This window comes from Notolabrus celidotus, chromosome 19, assembly GCF_009762535.1.
Source record: "Notolabrus celidotus isolate fNotCel1 chromosome 19, fNotCel1.pri, whole genome shotgun sequence".
NCBI lineage: Eukaryota > Metazoa > Chordata > Actinopteri > Labriformes > Labridae > Notolabrus > Notolabrus celidotus.
The window spans coordinates 21,790,978-21,813,394 of record NC_048290.1 but is presented as its reverse complement, the minus strand read 5'-3'; the positions used below and the strand labels follow the sequence as shown (position 1 = coordinate 21,813,394).

General features: G+C 39.8%; 2 protein-coding genes across 2 annotated transcripts; one reads left to right on the top strand and one right to left on the bottom strand.

Annotated features, from left to right (window-relative positions):
• Positions 1 to 30: 30 nt before the first annotated feature.
• On the bottom strand, positions 31 to 8,864 carry wbp1 (WW domain binding protein 1). Its single transcript, XM_034709206.1, has 4 exons — positions 8,518 to 8,864; positions 6,831 to 6,933; positions 6,329 to 6,496; positions 31 to 5,627 (listed from the first exon to the last, which is right to left on the bottom strand). Exons 1-4 carry the CDS (start codon positions 8,578 to 8,580, stop codon positions 5,086 to 5,088), a joined length of 876 nt encoding a protein of 291 aa, XP_034565097.1. The 5' UTR covers positions 8,581 to 8,864; the 3' UTR covers positions 31 to 5,085.
• On the top strand, positions 8,414 to 13,765 carry LOC117830882 (ADP-ribosylation factor-like protein 3). The gene is made up of 7 exons (XM_034709207.1): positions 8,414 to 8,650; positions 10,028 to 10,189; positions 11,136 to 11,279; positions 11,444 to 11,560; positions 12,131 to 12,181; positions 12,346 to 12,531; positions 13,364 to 13,765. Exons 2-7 carry the CDS (start codon positions 10,187 to 10,189, stop codon positions 13,409 to 13,411), a joined length of 549 nt encoding a protein of 182 aa, XP_034565098.1. The 5' UTR covers positions 8,414 to 8,650; positions 10,028 to 10,186; the 3' UTR covers positions 13,412 to 13,765.
• Positions 13,766 to 22,417: the final 8,652 nt, after the last annotated feature.

The window sequence follows — 22,417 nt, the reverse complement described above, 5'->3', positions numbered from 1 at the left end:
TTTGAGACAAAGAAATGGCAGGACACAAACTGTTGAGTGCCAATGTTTGTTTTATTAAAAAAATAAAATACAAATGATGACCCCACCAGTACACAGCAGACTTATTTCTACAAACAAAGCATTTCTTTTCCATCATTCGGTGCGTTCATGTTTTTCTTTTTACACTCTAACCGTTTTGGCTCATTTGAAGTTGTCAGGAAAGCAAAGTAGGAAGTGTCGGATCTGTGTTTGTAAATTCCTGCTTCCTTCTCAAACTAGGATTTTGGCAAAAAAAAAAATAACGACTCCACATTGCTTCAACGTTGCACCTCAATGTGTTTGGTTTTATCAAGGGTGGATAAAAGGTACAGTTTAGAAGTTTTCTGAGTGTAACTTCTTTCAAATAAAAGAGGGGCCCTCGAAAAGTTCCTCCATCACCCTGGTGTGTTCTTGCCTCATGTGAGCTGACTGCGTCCCCTGTTGAGGTCCTTCATATGTATAGTATATAAAAATGTTGATGCTGTTACAACTGAGGATTAAAGGCAACAGTTACATAATCAGTCAGTGAGAATCCATCAAGGTGGAAATAGAAGAAAGCTGTTGCTTAAACAGAGAATACCAAAACGCTGAGTTAGTGCAACAAAAAAAGAGGGATGGAAAAACAGCAAACGGACAAAGTCTTCCAACAAAAACATGTTCAACTCTTTCCTTTCAGCTGACACAACTTGATAACGTGGTTTACCTTTAAGTTAGAGTACAAAGTGGAAGTGGTTAAGGAAGCAGGCAAGAAAAGCACAAAAAGGAGGGAGAAATGATACATTAACAGAAACTAGAATGTCTTTTTAAATCAAGCCCCTCAGCCGACACTGAAGCTTACACACACCACGTCTTTTTTTTTAAGAGCATTACAAGTTTTTTCATAATTTTCTTTAACAAAAACACAGACCAAACAAAAAAGCAGATTACAGTCAGTGCCACACATACTGAGTTATATTGCTTTTACTGGTGTCCACAGACGAATGACAATGAAAGTGAGAGAAAGGGTCGCAGCATATTACAGTAGGTTTATGTTTTTGCATAGCCTCGTAGAGAGAATAACAAACACCTCAGAGGTGCGTGATGCAAAGAGAGAACAAAAGACAAGTAAGGGGAGCAAGAGTTGTGAAAAGTCTGCTTTGGCTTTTATGAGGCTGAATATTCATTTTAAACTCTATCACTGCTTCTTTAAGATAAACCTGAGAGTGGGGAAACCAAACACCCTGTGACGACAAAAACACACGCAGTACGGATATGACAGTGACTTTGGTTGAGTGTTCTGTCATTCCTTCTGCGCAGAGAAAAAACAAAGAGCCACAGTGTCAGCTACAGTTCGTTAGCATGGAGTCACAAAGAGCCAACGGAGGCGGAGCTAAAACTCACGTCACATCACACACGCATGTAGCTGGTTAAGCTGGTTATAGAACAGAGGGAAGTACTCATGGGGAAAGGGGGGGGGCTGGGGGGTCGCATCACGCACCTCTGTTGAAGATGATAGAACAAAAAGGCAAAGTTAATGCCCAGAACACAAACATACATGATCATATACAATCAGCTATTGTTAAAGATGAGCTCCACATGCAGAGCATGTTCAGATAATGGATCTCGGCAACTGTGGCGTCAAACAATCTGCACAGAGCAGATCAATCACTCAATAAAATGGGCGGATGGGTAGATGGGTGGATGGATGGATGAATGAATGAATGGATGGATGGACGGACGGATGGATGGATGGATGGATGGATGGATGGATGGATGGATGGCGGGTGACAGATATAGCCCTTAATCTTGGTAAACATGTGAAAACTAGCGAGGCATAGTCGTTGTTTGGCAATGGGAAAACTATGGACCTCAAGTTCACTCATGCACTAAAGAATCCCCATTCCTCCCTCAGTCCCTCCCCCCCTCTATCATTTCATCTACATATGTATACAAAGAAGAAGAAAAAAAAGCACCTTCACAAGAAAGTTCTGAAGTAATCTCTTGTTGGAGAAAAAAACAAAACAAACAGGACATTTTTTTTAAACTAGTCTTACTCATGCTTTCAAGTCAGGTCAAAGTATTTTGCGACCAGAAACAAAAAGAGAACAAACTCTGGTCGAAACAATTCCATCAGTGCCACAACTAACAACACAGTATGTTAAACTCAACACAACCACACACTCGGATATAAAAAATCCAACGCACGGAACACTCTACAGAATGTGACGGTTGAAACTTTGTGGCTGTAACTTCACACTTGTTTTCACACCACATCCTCTTCTCAAAAAAAAAAAGTGAGAGGAACAAGCTCAGGTGTGTGATCATGTCAGCAACGAAACACAGCAACAGCTAGGTCTACTTTGATAAGGCAGCAGCAGCACAACTCTTTTCCACATTTACTCAATGTGCAGCTTCAGAATCAAGACATTTTCTCTCCAGAGATGCAGCGAAGGCAGCTTGAGGTGTGCTGGTCAAACAATGTCTTTTTATATGGCTTCTGCTAATGGTGTGCAGTCATGCTCACAGTGCTACAGCTCTTCTGAAAAGGTCATTGTCATGTTAGTCCGGCTTCATATTCAAACACCTGCTCAGCGACTTGACACAAAGCTGCAAACCTTTCTCTACAGCTGTTTTAAAGTCAATGCAATGAAAAGATGAAAACAAAAGTACTTCCTCTTTCACTTTACGCCCCAGGCAGCTGTGGATTCATTTCTTCCCTCTCTATATCGATGTTTTAGCTGCACTGCCTCTCATATTGTATTTCTACACATTCATGTAAACAGTATGTAGTTCAGCTGAGACAGTTAATCACGGTAACACAACTTCAGCCAGCACAGAGATGTGAGTTTGCTGCCAGTTGGAGGAAAAGAGGTAACACACTCTTAAGTGCAGAAACCAGTGCTGTCTCGTCTAGAGGCCAAGAATGTTGCAAATGTGTCCTTGTCAGAGTCCAGACGGTGCTGAAACACAAGTCACGGATCAAATACGTGCTTGAATAAATATATTAGCCAACATGAAATGACCAACTTGTCTTACTGGATTTGAAAAACTTCTTTAAGACTGATGTTTAAACCGATATTAAAGCACACTAATGCACCATTATCTTAAAATTATGCTCTGTAGGAGTAGTGCACTGTGCCCATTCCTGCACACCATATCAGAGCAGACAAATAAGAAGTTGTGAATATTTTTCCCTCAGTGAAACATTAACCGATGTGTCAGTGCCTTCTCTTCTTTCATCTGTCGACTTTTATCCTGCAAAACTTGACGACTTTGTTTTGCATTTGTGTTCCCGACCTGATAACACCCAGCTCGCCCGCTTCAAACTCTTTGAAAACACACTGTACAGTATATAGGGCGAGGAACATGACATGCAAAGAAGCATGCAGTTATGCACAATAGATCCTGCTGCAGCCGTGCCAACAGTGATGCAGAAGCCTGCAAAAGCCTGCATCAACCTCAAACTGCTAATGCATTCCCTCTCTGCTGCCAATGGAAAATAACACCGCAAATCCCTCAGGCTGCCAAGAGCTGCAGGGTCCTCACACGAGGCCACCCAACAACCACCACTGTCATTAGAGGACAGCATGGCTCAACACCGGGACGTGACACTTTGATTCTCAGATCACTTCTTGACCGAAAAACAAGTGCGTGTGTACAGGTGTGTCACCGCGGTATGACGAAGCGAGGAGCAAAGCAGGAAGCTAGAAAATGTCATCGAACTCAAATATAATCCATGCTCATGCAAAACATCAGTGCTTCTAATCCACCTCACAAGTGTTCAAACCACATGCTACTGCACTAAAATGATATATACACACAAGACTCTGCACTTTAACATCCATTCACTTACACACACGCACTCTAGCAGCCCCTCTCGGGAGCTTTGTTGCAGTTTATAGAGACACCTGTGGCTTTAACTGAAGCGTAGCTGGTTATGAGTTGAAAAACATATCAAAGTTACGACACACTTTTTGTTTATGAAAATCTAAGCTATTCAATAATATGTAGAGTGAGCTAAATGCTGCCGATGCTAACTCTGATATAAGTAAAACACGCTCACATGGATATTTTTGGATGAGAAAAGTGGTGACACAGCCCTCATGGCTGCTGTTATGAATTCAATGCAGTCAAAAACCAAAGTGAGGGGGGGATCATGTGCACGCAAACAATAAATTACTCCAAGCTGGTCACCCCCCCTAATTACAAACATGTTATCAGTGACCTCTGAGCTATGGACACCACTCACTATATGATATCAAAAGAACAGTTGTGTGACATTTAAAACCCGGAGACGACACAACAAACTTCTTCCTGTCTCTCTTCTCTGCTATTTGCGGTTGCACGCCCCCCTCCTCCTCCTTCTCCTCCTGCAAAGAGTCTCACACTCTTCACACCAGAGGACAGCAGATGATGGTTGCCATGACCTCACAGCTGACATCACTGTGCAGCTGTGCCCTAGATTTCACAGCACACACAAGCATTAATTCTCAAGCACACTCCGCTGTGGGGAAAACAAAATGCGTGTGCTCGCGTAGATTCATCCGGTGTCATCGTTCGGTTTTTAAGAGGTTTGTTTTGACTCTTAGTCCTGGAGGGGATCATGGGGGAGAAATGTTGTTGACCGTGTTGGTATGCTCCTGGCTGGCCATCCCAGTAGAGGTAAAATGTCAGACGGCTGGATGGTGGGAAATGTTCTGACCAGGGGGTAGCGGCGAGATAGAAACATGAAGGCAGTGCTCAGATAGAGCGTAGTAACAAAGGGAGACAGTCATTTCCGGTGTCAGTCACAATCATTTGCTGCCTTCTTATGACGCTCTTTCCCTCGCTTAGAAATGTCAGACCTAACGGAGGATCAACAAGTGTTTGCCGGATTCCCTGCAAAAGAGAAAGCAAAGCAAAAAAGAAAACTGTCCACTTATTGTGTTTTCATCATTCCTAATCAGATGCCAGTAACGATTAGTTATCATCATCGTGACGTCATGCCTGTGTGTTAGTTCATAGAATTAAAACACAGGCAGTGGTGATGATGATCATCCTGTGAGGGGCAAACAGTCGGACTGCTTGGCTGGTTAGTAAAGCTGTGGATCACACCATGTGGTCCCCAGTGCTGGTGCTGGCGGTCTGGCTTGGCAGCTCTGAGGTGTGCTCCTTCTGTCTGAAGTTCTGCTGCTGCTGCCCGGAGCAGCAGTCCCGACCGCTGACCTTGCACATGCGGTGCTCCTCGTCGCTTTCCTCTTCAAGCCCTGAACCCTCATCCACATCCAGCTGACAAACGCACACCTCGATCCCTGAGTCGCCAGTCACATGGCGGCGCCGAGTGATGAGCTCCTCGTCATCCTCCTCCTCCTCTGCCATCAATGGAGCCTGGACGTTCTCATCAGACGGATGCTGTACTTGGATCGGCATCGACAACACTTCCTGGTTTGATGAGGAGCCCGACGCCTGAGTGTCCAAACCTGGTGCTTCCCCAGCTGGCTGTGGGGGAACCGTTACAGTGTCAGGCTGGTTCACTAGTGCAGGGAGGGCTGGAGCTGCCTCAGGTGAGCTTTCAGAGTAAGGTGGAGGCGGTGTCGGTGGGTGACCCACTACTTCCTCATAGTCAGGAAGCTTGCAGTCGTTCCAGAACCCTGGAAAAAAAAACAAAAAAGTTTCAAACCTTCATCATATTCAAAGGCCGTTGTATATCTATGTTGAGCAGTAAAATATTCACATTTCAGAAGAAAATTCATTCTAAAGCCTTTTTGGTAAATCTGTTGATTGTTTGACTTTCCTTTGGATAAAATTGTAAAACTATGTTACAACACATCAAAAATATGTAGCTCCAAAACTCAAAGTGACACCAGGGTGTCGGAAATACTTCCACACAAGTGTTGCAAAATCATGTTTTATTCTGATACTGTACTGCTTCCCCAAATCCCTGTACCAATTCATGTTTTGAGGATCATTTAATGGCAATATGCCTGAGTGTAAAAGGGACAGCTGGTATGACACAGGAAATACTGGCTTGAGTAGAGATAACATGCAGAAAGGGGCCAAGGGCTGGAGTCAAACCTGAGGCCACTGCAGTGAGGCTTTACGCTCTGTACATTAACCACTCCCATTGCACAGAGCCACCCACACGTTCAGCCTTTTCGTATTAAACTTAATCAATTTCATCCAGATTATTAGATGCACATTTTCCTTTTTTCTTGTATTGTAAAATGATTATTCCTTTGCAAAAGTTCTTAAAAATATGTGTGACATTTTTTTCTAATGTAATACATATGAATAAATCCTGAAATCATACAGTGTTAACTTTGTCCCTCTGGTCCAAACGTAGACTACTTACTTAAATTGAGTGGTGGAGGGGAAATGAAGGAGCTGGAGGCACCCTGATAGGCCATAAGGCTAATCTCACGTTGACGTTGCTCTTGCTGAAGACGCATTTTAACCCTCCTGTGTCTGTAGGCGCAGCAGCAGCTTAACATGATGATCAGGGTCCATACCAACCAGAACCCTGTGAAAGGAGACAGGCTCAATGTAAACTCATGTCGTAAATGTTAAAACTAAGTATAGTTTTTGTTGACACAGAAAAGGGCAGGATGTGAAGTTCATGAGTAATCAAGCTCATAATGTCATTAAAACAATCCATCTTGAACTGCAGGCTATAGCAGCCTCTGTGAACTTGTTTAAAACGAAAGGAGCACAGGATGGAACAGCAGATGTAAAACCAATCATCACAACTTTACTTCTGTTTTCTAAATAGGGCGAGAATAGACAATGGGAGTGGATTGCAAGGACACATTTGACTCAGTTGCATAAAGATTTGTCAAAATGAAAGTGGGACTTACACCAGAGCTCATAGTAGTAGGTGCAGCACTCTCTCTCTCCACAGCAGTAGCCCATCTCACAGCGGTACTGCTCATTGTTTACCCCAAAACAGAACTCCTTTCCCTTAAATACACACAGAAGGCACACAGAGTGAATGTCTGAGTCAACACTCAATCACACAAGTTGCACAGCAAGCTCTTGGTAAACTGACTTATTCCACGAGCTGTTTAGCCTTTGTCAATTGTCACCTCTGTGTCATTTATTGTGTTTGCTCACTGCTGTGCTGATTTCCCGTAATGTTACTCTGACGCCTACACATAGCTTATGAGCAAAATGTAGAGATCCTGTTTTAAAGTGTCAGTGTGACAGGGCCAGCAGTAAAAAAGAACAAGTATTTCCAACAGTTCAAAAGAAACTATTAACCCTCCTGTTATGTTGCAGGTCAAATTGACAATTTTCAAAGTCTATTTCAGGCAATATATGCTTTCCAAACCAGCTAAATGCAGCATAACAATCTGGGCAGCATGTGACAGAAGAGATGTCGTGTTAACTCATCAACATCACTTCATAAAAATAAAATTAAAAAATATGTCATGTAAAACGATTGTATTTATATTTATGGCTTTCCAATGTACATTAAAAAAGTTTTAACATTAATTTGAATGAAAAACGAGTGAGTTATCCTCATTGAACCATGATCTGTGAGAATTAAAGAACACCAATGGACTAGATAGATATACTTTATTTCAGACCCATAGGTCCATATCAGCACAAGAGTAATATAAAAGAATAAAAATAAGTAAAATACATGTCTAGCAAAAAATAATGGGATCATATGACAACAATTTACACATTCATTTAGATTAAAGCATAAAAAGGCAATTGATCCAATGTTTCCAAAAGCAAGAAAAATACCTTTGATACAAACATAAAACTTGCACTGGTCCATCTTGGTAGTTTAAGGAAAATAAGATATGCTATGCTACCTGAAGCTTTTTCATTTTATCTCTACTAAATCTTGATTTAAATGGTGCTAAATTTTTGATTAAACAAAATGTGTATTGGGATTTTTGGGGGGTTTCTGACACTTTTAGATAATTCAAGTCAAATTGACCCAGGGACATTATTTGCTGTTGCAGAGAAACGACCACAACAGGAGGGTTCATAAGAGATTTCATGTAGGAAAGGTTAAAGCGAAACCTTCAGTATTAAAAGATGCTGCTTCTGTTACAAAGTAGAACTATGTCACAGTAAATGACAAATTTTGCTGAATTTTGTCCCCAACTTATTTAGACGAAAGGGGAAAGAAATATTAAGTCCATTCTGGAAGTAGACTGGGGGTGAAAGCCCAATGAGGCAGACTAGCTAACATCAAGATCTTTGAATAAACAAGTCAATTTGCCGGGTCCCAGTTAGCATCGGCTAACGTTAATCTTGATACCCTTGATTCAAACTGTTAAATTCAGGTGATAAAAAACAGCTATTTAGTGGTTCGTGTTGTAAATCACATTATCTTGCGAGTGAATTGTCGAAATATCAGTAAAAACTTTGACTAACTGACGTCATCCCCGCACACAGTAACGAACCGTGCCCAGTTTCCTTTGTGGAGGAGACAAAAAGGCTCCGCAGAAGGCCTTCAACCAACGGAGGAGCCGCGGCCTCACCTTCAAGCGTCGCCCGACCCAAGGAGCCCCAGCAGCGGCTTACCTCCACCAGACAGGTCCCGGTACAAAGAAGACCTACAATGGATCCCAGTGCTTTCTGCGGCATCTTTCTGGGTCGTCGGCCGTGGACACGACGGAAATCATATAGCAGTCAGTCGAATCGATGACTTGTTGAGGTGACTTCAGGTGGCTATTGCTAGTTAGTGGTTCAGCCTGTCGCACTCCGACATGTTTTTGTTTTTCCTTGACTCAGAAACAGCGTTAGTAATATGAAACGGAGTCCGCTGAAGGACTGCAGAGGGCGCTATGGATGCGTCTGTAAAAACTGAGATTACATAGAGGAGTTGGTGTTCTTCTAATTTCTTTCTCTTACACTTTTCAATGTCTTGTGTCTTGTAGATTGTCGAAAATATAAATTGGCAGTGGTGGACATAGCTTCATTATTAAGTCAAAGTAGGCTACTCCATGTCAAATATTACTCCAATACAAGTGAGAGTTGCTCTGTCAGATTATTACTTGAGTTAGAGTACTGAAGTACCCTACTTGCTTTTAAAAATACTTAAGTATTCAAAGTAATTCTTAAAATGTCTCAAAACGTTGTATTTTCTACATGCAGTCAGGAATGGGCTACATAGGATTACATTCTGTTACATCATGTTTATTTAGAAAAAAATACTTGAAATCTCTAAAAACTATACCATGGCATACAAACAGAAACTAAGTTACTCCAAGCACAGACAACTTAGTTTGAAATGTTCATCTGGAATGAAACAAATGTTATGTAGCTCAAAACGCTTTCTCAGGTTGGACAGTGAATGTTTGTATGTTTGAGCAGAGTGGGAAACAGGGAGAACATTTCAAATGATACATATCATTCTTCATTTCAAAAACCTCAGGTAAGGTCATGGGTGCTCAGGTGGAGAATTATAGCCATCATTACCACCTCTACATGAACAATATCAGTTGCTAAACCACTGAGGCAAACAGAACTACACAAACACATTTCACTGTCTTAGGGATCAGATTTCAGAAAAGAGAAGGAAATTCATGAGCTAGGAGTACAAATAATAAGTTCCCCCAAAAAATAATACTTAAGTGAAGTGCAGATACTCAAAAAATGTACCTAAGTACAGTACTCAAGTACATTTTCTTTGTTACTGTCCACCACTGGATTTTTATAATTGTATCTGCCAGACAACTGAATTTCCCTTCAGGGATTAATAAAGTACATTCTATTCTATTCTATTCTAATAGAAATAAAACAAGGCACGCTAAAATGATAAGATAAGTTAATAAAATAAAATAGATAAAACGTTAAAACTAAATTGCAGTTAACCAGCAGCCTCTTCGCAAATGTTTGAAGCATACTGGTTGTCATAAAATCAAAGGCCTAATAGTAAAGTTATTATAAATGCTACCGGCTATGAAAACGTAGTCACAGTTATCAGTTGGAAACAAACAAGAACAGCCCACTAGTACGTATTTCAAAATGAAATTATTTGAGGAATTTCTGTTTTTGTATAGAATAAATAAAAGTCTGTGGTCTCGTGCAGGAGTAAGGACGCCCAGTCGTTACGTTGTTTACGATGACGTCATGGTTTCCAAGGCAACGGAACCTCACAGCTGTTTCCCCCCCCACCTGGTCTGAATCGTTGTAAAGATTTTAATCCACTCAGCCTGAGCAGGGGCAAAACACAACACCTGAGGCAAACATGGTGAGTTATAACTATTCATATCCGATCACTTTAAAGGGTTAAATTTAAGTATTTTCTTCTGCATCACAGTTGTTGCCCTACAAGAAGTGTTTAACTTGGAGGCTCCTGCTAATGTTACCTAAGTTACTTCCGGTGATTGTGGCGGTTTAGATGGGATGTATACTGCATGTGCTTTTAGAAAGCCGTAATATAAAATGATGCCAGCCATATGTCAATGTTGAGGCTGATGGTTTGTTATTGATCATACCTATTATCTATCTGCATGCCATTAATGCTCAAATATTGGTTAAGCAAGCTGCATAAGCTAGTTTCAATGTTGGAAAAATACAAATTCCACTTTTGGGATAATCTGCTTCACTGAGTCATCCTTTTGCTTTACTTTAAAGAAAAGAGAAGTAAAGAATTTCAGAGAACACAAGGTCAAGAAACCACACTTTATAGAGTTTTAAAATCAAGTGAAAGCAAGAAAGAAAAAAATGGATACACCAGATGTGAGACAGCTTTTAAATATTTATATGGATTTGTCTCTAAAATAATATGTTGTTGAACATTTTTTGAATTTATTTTACATTAGAGACACACTTGTTGCACCTTGCAGACTGCAGTGAATACACTGTAGCTTAAATAGCTTGAGCCAAAGCCTTCCTTTCTTACCACTTTCTGGATCCAAGCCACGAACTAGGCACATGCCAATTGGCCCACTAACACGAGTAGGTCACTGCAAGCCGCTAACAGCTAAATCCCTCTAGCTGTTTCTTGCTGTGGAGTTAGTGTTAAAGCTCCCATTCAAGCTGTGTCATGATCCTGTACCAAACCCTGACACCAAACTAACCTGTGATGACTGAAGCATTACCTAACCTGGTTAAGGCTTTGGTTTTGTAACAATTCAGTGAGAATATACTCGTTCTGTTGAAGCTCTAATGTGTGCATCCTGATTCACCTGCAGGGCCTGTTGTCCATTCTTCGACGGATGAAACAGTCTCCAGAACAGGAAGTGCGCTTGCTGTTGCTTGGCTTGGACAATGCTGGCAAGACCACTCTGCTGAAACAGCTTGCAGCTGAAGATATCAGCCACATCACTCCCACACAAGTACAAATACACAGAGAGACTCTAATCTGTACTCTTTTCACAGTTAAAGCAAAAGATACATCTCTTTATTTTTCATGCAAACAGATTTACAAATCATGCATTAATTTCCCCTTTGCAAGTATTAAACAAACAATAGATAAAGCATCTTTGTTGTCTCTCTGCAGGGTTTCAATATCAAAAGTGTTCAGTCATCTGGCTTCAAACTAAATGTTTGGGACATTGGAGGTCAGCGCAAGATTCGCCCTTACTGGAGGAATTATTTTGAGAACACAGATGTGCTGGTAGGTTCTGAAACTGATGTAAAATAGCCTAAATGAACTACCCATAGATAGAAGTCTTGATTATATAGCATTTTACACAACAGCTACTTCTGACTACTTTGATTTGACAAGAGCCATCTCATGAGCACTGATAAAGAATACTTCAATAGGACTCATAACTTTGTGTATCACTTTGCCTCAGGTGTTCTTAATATGGCTCCCTTCACATAATACAACCACAATAAATGTGAAAAAGCAATATCACACTTGAGGTTGTTCTGTTATACCCTATACCCAATATCAGCACGAATGGGATTATCTGCACTGTCAGATAATTATGTTTAAAGCAATGTAACTCTCACAGTGGCTCTAACTATCCTCACTGCTTACTAGTAAGTGCTGCTGCAAGGAATGTTAGATAAAAGCAATATTACACTTGTGGTTGTGCCGTTATACTGTATGTCAGCACTGATAGAGCAGCATTGATATGGTCATGGGATATTACCAGCTGTTCTAATATTTGGTATAACAGCACTGTCTGTCGTGATATGAATTATTAATGCATGTCATGATCCACTGTGTTGTTTTCAGATCTATGTGATCGACAGCTCAGACAAGAAAAGATTTGAAGAGACAAGCATGGTGAGTTGTGTTTTAAATGTCTGTAAAGGAGTGCTGTAACAAGATACTTTTAGTGTGATTATGAGGCAATCATGCGTGATTACAGCTGACGGTTCATTTACAGTCTAAGCATCTTCTTATGATGTTATATGTCACCGGCCACTCTTTCGTGTACGTCTCTCCAGGAACTAGCTGAGCTGCTGGAAGAGGAAACGCTGGCCGGTGTGCCGCTGTTAATCTTTGCTAACAAGCAGGACCTGATGACAGCAACACCGGCGTCCGAGCTGGCAGAGAGTCTCAATCTGCACACCATCCGGGATCGTATGTGGCAGGTCCAGGCGTGCTCAGCCATCACAGCTGAGGGAGTGCAGGTAAACACAGTGTCCATGATAACATAAATATACAACAAGGGAGGAGACATGGTCCCCTGAGGAGTGTCGACAGAGAGAGTTCTGTTGCTTAGATCTTTGTTCAGCTGAATCATGAAGAATAAAAGCCCCTCCAATATCAAATAAGAACAGGGAACATGTGGTGTCTGTTTATTATATATAGTTTTTAAGTTCCATGAAACTTTAAAGTAGCAGCAAATGCTAAGCTTTTTAATGAAACTGACATTAGAGGAAATTGTTCATAAAAAAACAGCTCACTTACTACTCCTCTTATATTTCCTGATGTCGTTAATCTCACTCAGCTCTCCCTCAGTTAATGTCTTTTATATAAAGCTGACTCTTGTTTGTCGTAACAGGGTGATGACCTAATTATTGTTAGCCCTGATGCTCAAACTGCAGATACTATTTATAAGGTTAACCAGATTAGGGGTGTGAAGTTAAGCATGTTATTATTATTAAGACCAGAGAGGCTTTGTATCTGCACCTTCATGATACGTATGAAGACGCGCCAGCCTGCTGTGACATAGTCATCTAAGTTAAATGAAAAGAAATGCATTTAGCAAAGCATGTAGAGAGTCACAGGTTTAAGCAATACTTTTAGATCTATGACAGTTTTCATTTTTATTTAGCTTTGTTTACTCAAGCGCCACGGATACTGTGTATATATAACGTCGTTTCCTAATTTCCCACATTAGCAGGTGACATATGAGATGGTCATAGTGTTCCGAAAATCAGCAGTAATTTAAAAAAATACAATTTTAATTTCTCTGAAACAACTTTTTACATCACAGCTGCATTTTCTGCTTTTTTCTAGGACGGCATGACCTGGGTTTGCAGAAACATAGCTTTCCGGAAAAAATAACCTTGGAAGGAGAAAAGCTTCTTCAAGAATCTCTTTGCACTTTATATTTGAACTTGAATTTGTTTTGATGAAACGATGGCTTTATTTAAAATTGTCTTCATCAGGCAGCATCAAATATTTTATACGTAGGAACAATGACACGTTGGAACTGTCAAAGCAGCTATTGCACACATTTACTTTTTTATCCTTGTCAGTGTTTGTCTTGAAATGTACATACTGTATATATATATATATTACAGTTTTATTCAAACAGCTGGTTCTGCACATGGTGCTTTTTTCAGATTTGTCCCCTTAAAACAAGGGTTCTTGGCACTGACTGTCTAAATAAAGTGTTTTGAGTGGATTCTTGTCAGAGATTTTGTATGCCTGTGATTCTCTCTACCTAAAGCTAGAGGGCGATGTTGCGTTAGTGTTATCTTTTAAACCCTAATGCTCAATCATTACACCATCTTTTTCCCCAAGTGTTGTGGCATCCAGTGCCATAGTGGATTTGTTCGTCTTGTACAAAAATACTAGTACAAAGTGTATATCTGAAATATTGTCAATCAGACCTAAAGCCAGGAAACGCTTATAAACTGCATCAATGACTTAAACATTCTGTACATTCACACTTGTATAGAGCTGGAAAAATATCAATCATGTACAAAATGTTCACAAAATGGAATTTCTTGCACCTACATATAAGAAACAGACCTCAGTACATCCCTCTTGCATACACAATAAACCATACAGAAACACCTTGGCCATTCAATTACTCCACTACTCACCTTGTTCACCATGATTTACCACAAGGCAATTGCATTTTCCGGTCCATTTTTCTATTTTGTCTTTTGCAGCACATTTGCCACAAACTCTACTAATCTGAACTGGCCGAGTGCTCCGCGGTGGTCCTATAGGGCATTTACATACAAACCTTTTCCAGGACTAATAGCTCTCCAATACAATTTGCATTTATATAGCCCCCTTCATACCAACATGATTTGGCGCCTTTGCCCGTGATAAAAATAAACCTCCTCCTTTGGCCTTGAGTTACTGCCCCTGCTGCTTGTGGCGAGCGTGTTTGTGAGTGTCTTTCTATGTATGTAAGGTTGGTTGATTTTAATATATCAGAGCTGCTTGATCCTCCAATGGAAACAAGTGTAGAAAGCCTCCAAATGGACCTGATAATACTCTCAGTTTAAGCGTCAGATTATTGTGGCGGTGTGTTTCCTGCTGTACACTGCATTTGAATATTGTTGATACAGCAGTGGGAGGGGAGACCAGGGCAAAGAGTCACAAGGTAAATATTAAACCTCTACATATTTCTGCACAGACCAAAAAAGGAGATCAACTGTTTCTTAGTTAACAATGCTTCAATTTGTTCACATCCAACACTTTTACAAGGTTCCACCGAGCGTAGATCAAACAGAACCAAGTAATGAATAAGGGAATGAAAGTCTACCATGTGAAACTGAGGATAAAATGCCCTCTCCAATTTTTGGAGAGCTTAATCATTAACATCTAATCCATGTCATCATCACCCAACCTGTAAAAATATACCCAATTACACATAGAAGTGCTTTCCAATTGTATCTGCTGTGATGGGCCTTTAAATCCAATATGATTAAAATTGGATTTACCAAACAGAAGTGTGGATTAGAGCAACCAGTCCTCGTTACCTCCGGCTCTATCATCAGCGAGGTGAGAGGCAGTCAGGCCTGCAAAGGGCCATAAATCATGGGACTTTCCCAGCTACTCAGGCCAGCATACAGGCCTCCCACACAGGGGAAACGAAGGGCAAGGAAGCCTGATTGACTCACAGGGGGCCGCAAAGAAAAACAAGGGGAGGGGGTGAGATTCAGTGACTTAATTAAAGTGTTGGGTATCTCACACACTGTAAGTACAGATCAGTGGCTATAGCTGTTTGATGCAACAGTGCAGAAAATAAATAGGTGTGAAACAGGTCAAACAGAGATGGAAATAAGGTCAATATGTACAAAAATATGCCAATGGATTCTTTTTTAATTAATTGAATTAATTAACATTAAGGCAAAGTCAAACTCCCAAATAATGATGAACATTAAAGGGCTGCACAATTAACACTCAGGCCCTGTGTATAATCTCTTTAGGTAAAGGATGTCAGGTAAAACTGAGATCCCATGGTTCTCTGTGTAATGAGACATTTGCTTGTTCAATAACAATTAAGATCGTAAGGCATAAGTTGTTTTAAAGTCATGTGCAGCCTCTTCAAAGGTGTGGCTTTCATGAAAGTAATGTGGATTTATACATGAAGATCTGTTTATGTAATAACCTCTGAAGATAACTGTTTAAAGACGTCTGTGTCTGAGGAAATCAAGGATAATAATAATGTAAGGAAGGGGGGGAAATAACTAAGTATTCACCACTAAATGTGAGTAGTATTCTAGGTAAATTGACTTCTTCTGTAAACATTTTTTCATGTTTGCGTCTGACTCTCTTGACTTCCGAATCACTGAAGAGACTGAGTGCAATACATAATCGAAAAAGTACCTTTTTTACCCAGGTGCCAAGTCCCACATGAGAGTTTAATATTTAACTGAGTAAGGATTCAGACCCACCGGAGAAACATCCTGAAACTATCTAGTAAAAACATGACATGCAGTTTATCTGCTGGGTTGTGGTTCTTTCTAAAAAAGGTTGAAAAATCACACCTGATAATAAAAAAAATCTGAATTATTGATCAATTAATTTGACATTAACACCGCTTTACGCTGAGAAGCACTTTTTGAAAAGTACATCAAATCTTAACAGATTCATGGACCGTGATTAACAGAGCAAAAAAAGTTTCAAAGTGCAATGAAACAAAACAGTTAGATAATTCATCTGTCTGTAAAATAGACAACAATCTGAAACTCTTATTTATTGCCTTAATTTATGTAAATATCATTTGAATCTTAAAGGTTTGGACAGTTGGTTCCACTTGAGGCTCCGGCAAATCATGAGGGACATTTTTCTTAAACTATTTATTATAACATTTTACAAACAGCAAGATTAATCAAGAACATTTTTGGTTGGTTAATCAATTATGAAACTAATCTATTGTTTATTCCACATCATAATTTTGTTAACAATTCATCAATAATGTCTTACAGAACACTTCTTCCTGAGTATTTGTCACTTCTATTCCAAGCTGTAAAACAGGGACTGTAAACTGTAATGTTGAGGAGCATAAATAGTTAACTATCTGTAGCTGAATCACTTGAATGCATCTTTAATCTCAACAGAAACTGTTTAATATTAAAGTAACTGTTCTACACTCAGTCAGAAGAAACTCCCATGGTCCTTGTAAGCTTCAATAACCAAACCTAACCTGGCTCATCCCTCCAGTAAGGATTACAGTGCCAGTGATAGTTTGTTTGGTCAGCACAATCTCATTCTGAGGCCAATCCTTTATGATTAAGCAGATAAGTGCTGGTACTGGATGATAAAACAAACAACAAATGTCCACATTCCTCTCATAGCTGCTTTGATGTGTGTGAGTGTGTGTTTGTGTGTGTGTGTGCCTCTTAGGGGCTCTCACAGCTCCAAGCCCCTCTTTGCTATAATCAAACTGCAGAGTCATAAACAGCAAGAGATGAGGACTATAAAAATGATCAGGAGGCTCTATCAGCTTGGGGGACAGGAGTTCACACCTCGGAGCGGGTCAGTCTCAGAGCGAGGGGGGGGGTCGGCCTGGTAGGGGGTCCATGGCTCTGTTTGATGCTCAGAAAGCAGGAGGTAGAGAGGAGGGTGTCAGAATGAAATAATATGCTTACAGATACTATGACTGCTACATGATGGTGTTATTTTGCTCATTCAGCAGCAGGTCTGAGCAAAGTCAGACTAAAGATGAGGATAAGTTCTGTTTGTGCAGAATTTGTTTCTGGTATTTCATAGTTTCCAAGAATTTTAAATTCAGATCCAATTTCCTCTAAAACCAGAAAGCTCTGGAACAACTCTGGAACAAAGTTTGAATTTTTCTATCCTTAACTGAGTCATTCTGCCAGCCAACCTCTGTACTGTATTAGTGAATTGAAATCCTCACGTTGAAGCTTTAAATTAAGTATTTTCTTCCAAACAGGTTAAGGGTGTTATAGTTAAAATGTAATTATGCTCAGGGAAAAAGATGATATGCTGGTGTTTGCCAACCTCTCAAGAAACCATATTGTCTTGAGCAAATCATCAACCTCTTATGTGAAATAAAGTAAGTAGGATTATGAAAATTTGGTAAATACAATTTTTGAAGACTAAGATAAGAACAAGATAAATAGATAAAATCAAGTAGCAGTGAATAGTTTGTAAGTGCTGTTAGTTGTGATCAGAGGTGTTTGAGTGGTTGACCATTGCATGAGTTTTTGTTGTTCCATCACAAATTTGCCTCAATTAAAAAAAACTAAAGTAGATTAATTTCTTCACAAATCTCATATTTTTTAAAAGAATGTGAGATGTATATTGTAAGATTTAGAAACTCCCACCAAGTCATTTTCACTTATTTTATTCTGATTACTTATAAAATACTTTTACCAGAATCAGTGCAATTGGAAACCAATCATGTCCAGTAGATAATAACATGAGTAAACTGTGAAGACCATGAATCAATAACTCCTCCTGAGAGGTCAGAGGTCATACTCTTGACCCCTCACCGACCCTTGACTCCAAACTGCACTGGGAGGAAATAACACTTTCCGTCGTCTGAAACGTTCCCAGATTGACTGATTGCCCTTATCATTTGACGGATCTGGTCCAATTCTCTTTTCTCTGTCTTTGCTCCCCCCCTCCCACACTCCCTTGTCCCTCCCCGGCACTCATAATTTGACTTTTTATCACCTCTCACTAAAACAGAGACCCAGCGCCATCCGTCATTACAGCACACGCTGACAGCTCCTCACACATGCATGGATTTTTACATTTGACTCAATCCAGGGGCTTACTTTACTGTAACCGATTCAATATTCCTCAAATGAGCCGACAGATCTATATACACGCCATAGTGGATGGGATGATCTATAGCACCGCCTTAATAGATTTCCCAGGCTTCAGAGCCTGGCTAGTTTAGGGGAAAGGGCATAATTTGTGCAATAAAAACATAATTATTCATTTGACTTGCTTGATAATTTATGTCCCCCACGTGATCTTTGGCATTACAGTGAAAATTTATGAATCTTGCCTGCACACTAGAATCAGTGTATTAATAAACCTGAGGATCAGGCTTCAGTCTCTGTTCATGGATCCCTTACTTAGTTCTTTCTTTCCTAATTTCTTAGATGCAAGCTGGTTTAAAATTAGTGATAACTACAACAAATTGAAGCTAATAAGGGCTTGTTTGATGCAAAGATAAGGTGCTGAAAACCGTCTTAACTGCATTAAGAATAAAGCAATTTACTATGAGAAGGTGACAGCAATGTCACTGGGGGACAAATGTAGGATGACATTTCCAGTCCTTTGTCATATCTTCCTATATACATCATGAAATAGTGTGAGGTGGTATTTGTGTTGTTTTGAGAGACATGTAAGTATCTAATTAAGCTACATAGCCTACATGACATTTGGCTAATATTAAGTTAAGTCTTATAAGCTAACATTAGCTTCTTATTTTCAGTACCACGAGTTATCTCAACAGTACTTGTCTAGCATGTTTCTGACTCTGTAACCGTTTTCTTAACTTTGTTTTGTGCTATGAGGTTCTCCATTAGAGAATTTGCTATGAGAAACGAGTAAACAGACTTTTCACCTTGTTTTTGGAATCAAAATTGTAACGTATGTGTAACTGGCTGATTGAGACTTTCAGTTATGGTGGGGAACCATAAGACCAGAGCATTACATTATGTGAAAACTAGTTAAAAATCGATATTTAAGTCCACTGATTAACCTGTAGATTGCTTGCAATAGCTAGCTTGTAGATAGAAGGGAGTATCTGGTTAAGCTAACATTGGTTTGCCAATATTATTTGTCTATTTAGGTAAACATCACTCCACCTAGCATAAGCTTGACATGTCCCTCTTCCAAGTATTTGTTACTTCACATCTTAGATTAAAAAATAGACTAAATAGATTATACTGCATTTCTAGTACTTGTTCTTGTAGAGTTAAACACCTAATTTAACTAACATTTGCCTTGCCTTCTTTGATCATTTAGGGTAACAGCTATAGCTAGCTTTGGTTTAACATTATCTACTAAGAGGCTTTTAAGTTAACATCTTTATTGAAATTGAAACACATACAGTATATTTATTTCCTGGAGACCTAAAGTGAGACAAATATCTAATTAGGCTGATGTTAGCTTAACCAAAAATCTTTGTAATGTAGTTTAACATCAGTTGGCTAACTTGGGCAAAAAAAAATTATTTTTTTGTATTCTTCAGTCTTTTAAATAAAAACATTCAATATTTCCTGCAGGTTTAAAGTAAGAAAGAAATACCCCATTTAGCTAACATTGCCTTATTTGGTTATTCAATGTAACCTAAGCTGGCATTAGCATAATATTATTTAAAGAATGAAAGTTTACATCATTACCTAAGAAACACTGGATATGCTAGCAATGATATCAGCTCTATTACCGGGGAGTCTAATTGGGAATTTACCAACAAGCTAATGTTAATATAAACAGCTTTAGTTTTGTTAGCTAGGCAGTTATTTCACCAAGCAGTCTGTTGGTGTAGTTTAACAGTCAGTGGGGTTTATGTGGTCCGATAATGATTCATTTAGTATGTATACACATTTACTAACATTATGACTAATAAATGAAGCTCTAGGACTGGATGCACACTGAATAAAAGCTTAGTGAAATCAATGTAGCCAATACAACATGAACACTTGCCAAGTACCATCTGTAAATATAAAAAAATCTCCATTCCTGGAGTATTAGGAATAAAACGTGCATGTTTATGATGTTGGTCATATTCTATATAAATTACAGCTGTATGAATTACTGTGGTGTGTATTTGTGTGCCGCTCTCTGCGATGTTCTGACAAACTGAGAGTGTGAGCCAGAGAGGAAAGGGAAATATTGTTTGTGTTTTATTTTGTTTATATCTCCCTGTCTTTTATGGCCCGTGCTCAAGCTTTGCGAGCCCCAGAGAGGGTAAAAGAGAGGGAGAGAAAGAGAGTATTCTCAATTTCCTTCTAAAAAGAAAATTCATTTGCAGTTGCTAATGTAATGTCACCGTTGTGTTTACTGAGCGTGGATGATGTATAGGGGATGTTGCATTGAGTGAGACTGCTTAATGATGCATAGAATTAAGTCTGTGGCTTTCAGCTGAGCTCCCCTCTCTCTCCCCATACTCTCCCTCCTCTCGTTCACACACACTCTCACTCCGACTCCCCTCTCCCTTCCTCTTTCCTTTCCTCCCTTTTACCTCTCTCTTTTCGTTTAATCCCCACCCTCCTCCTCCTCCTCTTCCATCACCAACACACCAACCTCTCTCTTTCCCTCTCGGAGGCAGGCTGTCTTGGACTGTTGGCCACACGTTGCTCTGTGCTCTGTTGCCTAACTCCATCAATCACTGCGAAGGGAGAGAAGAAGAGAGTGTGGAGGGGAGGGGGGCGATAAAAAAAGAACAGAAATAAGATATGGTCGGGGAAAAATGAGCGGGATGAAAACACACATTGGGTATAGACATCTTACAGGTTCAGTTTCAGAAACCTGGAGGCAAGAGACACCTCTTACATTTAATGATCTTCTGTGCACGTTTGCAGTCCAAATAAGTCCCTGAATACTGTGAGGATATATGGGAGAACTGTGTTATGAGCATGGCCCTCGCTATGATTGTAAATGTGTGGGGACCATGGATGATGATGATAATGATGATGATTATGGTGATGTGATTTTAACGCTTATGCTAACGGTTATTACCTGAGCAGGATGAGTACTGGAGTGGGAGGTTTGTAGTTTGTGAAAATAAAATGGGTTTTTAGGTGAACAGAGAAAAATATTCCTTAATTCTCACATGATGGAGTGATGTCAGTGCAAAACACCTTTGTTTTTAAATTACTGATTTGCTCTCTTTAACATAACTGAAATGTTAATATAGGTTTTTGTAAATGGTTGTGGTTGAACATATGTTTAGTCTTTTTTAAACAAACATCAAAATACAGCTAGAGCAGGACTGGGATAAGGTTTCAATCAATCTCAATCAAATGTAACACTCCCTCCTATTTACAGTAGCTCTGGTGATGGTTTCAAAGTTCAAATATTTTTTTCAACTGGGTCAGTAATGGTCAGAAATATAACCTTGTTGTAATGATGATTGTTACTTAACCCATTTTTTCATGTTATTTAACAAGTATGTTTGCCTTTATCAGATAATACAGTTTAAGGGAGACAGTGATTGTAGGAAGTAGAAAACAGGGGAAGATATGCAGCAAGGTGTTGAGTCCTAGGGTCAAACCAAGCGGCAACCTCCGGTCTCAAACGATGAAGCCAATGCGAAAGTGTTATAAACTGCAATATATCGAAAATCCGCTTGAGGCTGGCTGCAGAAACACCGGAAACCACATAGACACCAATTCAAAAAAGACGATCTTTGCAGCATTAATAAACATGTTTACAGCTGGGTTCAAAAAACGGCTTGGCCCTATGAAGCTAATCTCTCTAATGGCACACTCTGTTCGGGGGGTGATTTTTTTTCTAACGTGATGGTTCAGAAGATATTAAGATTACGAGTTTTGCCCAAATAAGGTCATGACTGACGTGACTCCCAGTCGGGAACACATAGCTATTGGCTAGGAGGCTCAAGCTACGTCACACTCTGCCTGGTTGAGTTCCACATTTCCAGTATGGCTGCTGCCGTCGATTTGCTTCAAAACAGCTCTCATAGGAACAGATGGGTGACGTCACGGATACTACGTCCATATTTTATACAGTCTATGGGTCAAACCAGCGGCTGCTACGATAAGGACTGTAGCCTCTTAGCATGAAAAGCACACTTTAAGCACCAAAAAAATCAGATTTGTGTACGTAGTGTGATTTGATATCTGCTAGGAAAACTTGTTTTGTGTTCACCTGACAGCA